Source organism: Protobothrops mucrosquamatus, unplaced genomic scaffold, assembly GCF_001527695.2.
Source record: "Protobothrops mucrosquamatus isolate PMUCROS unplaced genomic scaffold, P.Mucros_1.0 scaffold18068, whole genome shotgun sequence".
Lineage (NCBI taxonomy): Eukaryota > Metazoa > Chordata > Lepidosauria > Squamata > Viperidae > Protobothrops > Protobothrops mucrosquamatus.
In genome coordinates this window covers 242-1,868 of record NW_015403827.1, presented here as the reverse complement: position 1 = coordinate 1,868, position 1,627 = coordinate 242, and the positions used below count along the sequence as shown (strand labels likewise).

Below are 1,627 nucleotides of genomic sequence, written 5' to 3'. Positions count from 1 at the left end.
GCAAAGCCAGCAAGGTTGGGGACCACTGGCTTAGGCCAGACTGTTTAATGTGAATTAGCAGAACCCCTTTCAAAATAGCGCAGAACCCTTGACAGAATTTCACTAGGAAATTTTATTTCCTGTGCTATGAATTCTCATTTTGCTTCCCCTTTGCCTTGCCTCAATTTTCATTCATTCATTTTCTCTGAAGGAAATCACGCTCAGGAGAACAAAGAAGCCTTCCAAATGTTCAGGGATGAAGGAGAGAGGCGAGAGGAGTTTGCAAATCCAGTGGGAACAAAAGGAAAAAAACTACCAGCAAATGACAGCAAGGCTTGCCCAACTTCGCCATCTTCTAAAATTCAAGACTTTCTTCCCAAAGGAGATCAGAAAGAAAAAATAAAAGTGGAAAGTGTGGAAACCTTTGAAGGAGGCTTAGATTTATGTGAGCAGTACCCAGTTCGAACTAAAGAAGAGAATACATGCCAAGAGGACGAAAAACATTACAATAATATCCTTTCTAAACATGGAAAAACCAATGTGGGAAATAAACCCTACAAAGAGACCAGGAAACCTTTCAGTCAGAGCAGTTCCCTTGCTCCAGATGAAAAGATCAATTCAGGGGGGAAACCATATAAATGTATGGAATGTGGAAAGAGTTTTGGCCAGCGTAGATACCTTACTTCCCATAAAATAATCCACACGGGGGAGAAACCATTTAGGTGCATAGATTGTGGAAAGAGCTTTAACCATAAGGCTAATCTTAATTCTCACAGAATGAATCACACAGGAGAGAAACCGTATAAATGTGGGGAGTGTGGAAAGAATTTTACCCATAACTTTCAACTTACATCCCATAAGAGGATACACACCGGGGAGAAACCGTACAAATGCGGGCAATGCGGAAAGAGTTTCAACCAGCGCAGTAACCTTAATTCTCATAAAAAAATCCACACCGAGGAAAAACCGCATAAGTGCACGGAGTGTGGAAAGAGTTTTACCCAGAAGGGTAACCTTAAATCCCACAAAAGGGTCCATGTCGGGGAGAAACCTCATAAATGCAAGAAGTGTGGGAAGGCATTCCATTAAAAACGGGTCCCTTAACTCTACCCAGAATGATCCACACGGGAGAAGCCACGTAAATGCTTGGAACGTGGAGAGAAATTCTGCAAAAATCCACGAAACCATCAATTCAGAGGTCCGGGGCTTCAGTAGTGTCCACTTCCAGGGACAATAATGGGCCCAAAGAGATTTCCACCTGCCTACACTACCTTTGCCATCAAGTGGCTGAATCCAGGAACACAACCACATTTTCAGATGCTGTACCTGGTGCACCTGGAACTTTTAAATAATAAAAAACTGTCTGTTTGAATTCTTAAGGGACTTCCTATCTGAATTGTTGGGGTTAATAATAATAAAAATAAAGTTGGAAGGGACCTTGGAGGTCATGTAGTCCAACCCCCTGCTCAGGCAGGAAACCCTATACTGTTTCAGACAAATGGCTGTCCAGTCTCTTCTTAAAAACTTCCAGTGTTGAGCATTCACCACTTCTGGAGGCAGGTTGTTCCACTGGTTAATCGTTCTCACTGTCAGGAAGTTTCTCCTTAGTTCTAGGTTGCTTCTCTCCCTGATTAGTTTCCATCCATTG

At 42.5% G+C, this 1,627-nt stretch overlaps 1 protein-coding gene across 1 annotated transcript; it reads left to right on the top strand.

Moving 5' to 3' along the window:
* Positions 1–225: 225 nt before the first annotated feature.
* On the top strand, positions 226–1,331 carry LOC107301848 (gastrula zinc finger protein XlCGF7.1-like). Its single transcript, XM_015831020.1, has one exon. It carries the CDS (start codon positions 226–228, stop codon positions 1,066–1,068), a length of 843 nt encoding a protein of 280 aa, XP_015686506.1. The 3' UTR covers positions 1,069–1,331.
* Positions 1,332–1,627: the final 296 nt, after the last annotated feature.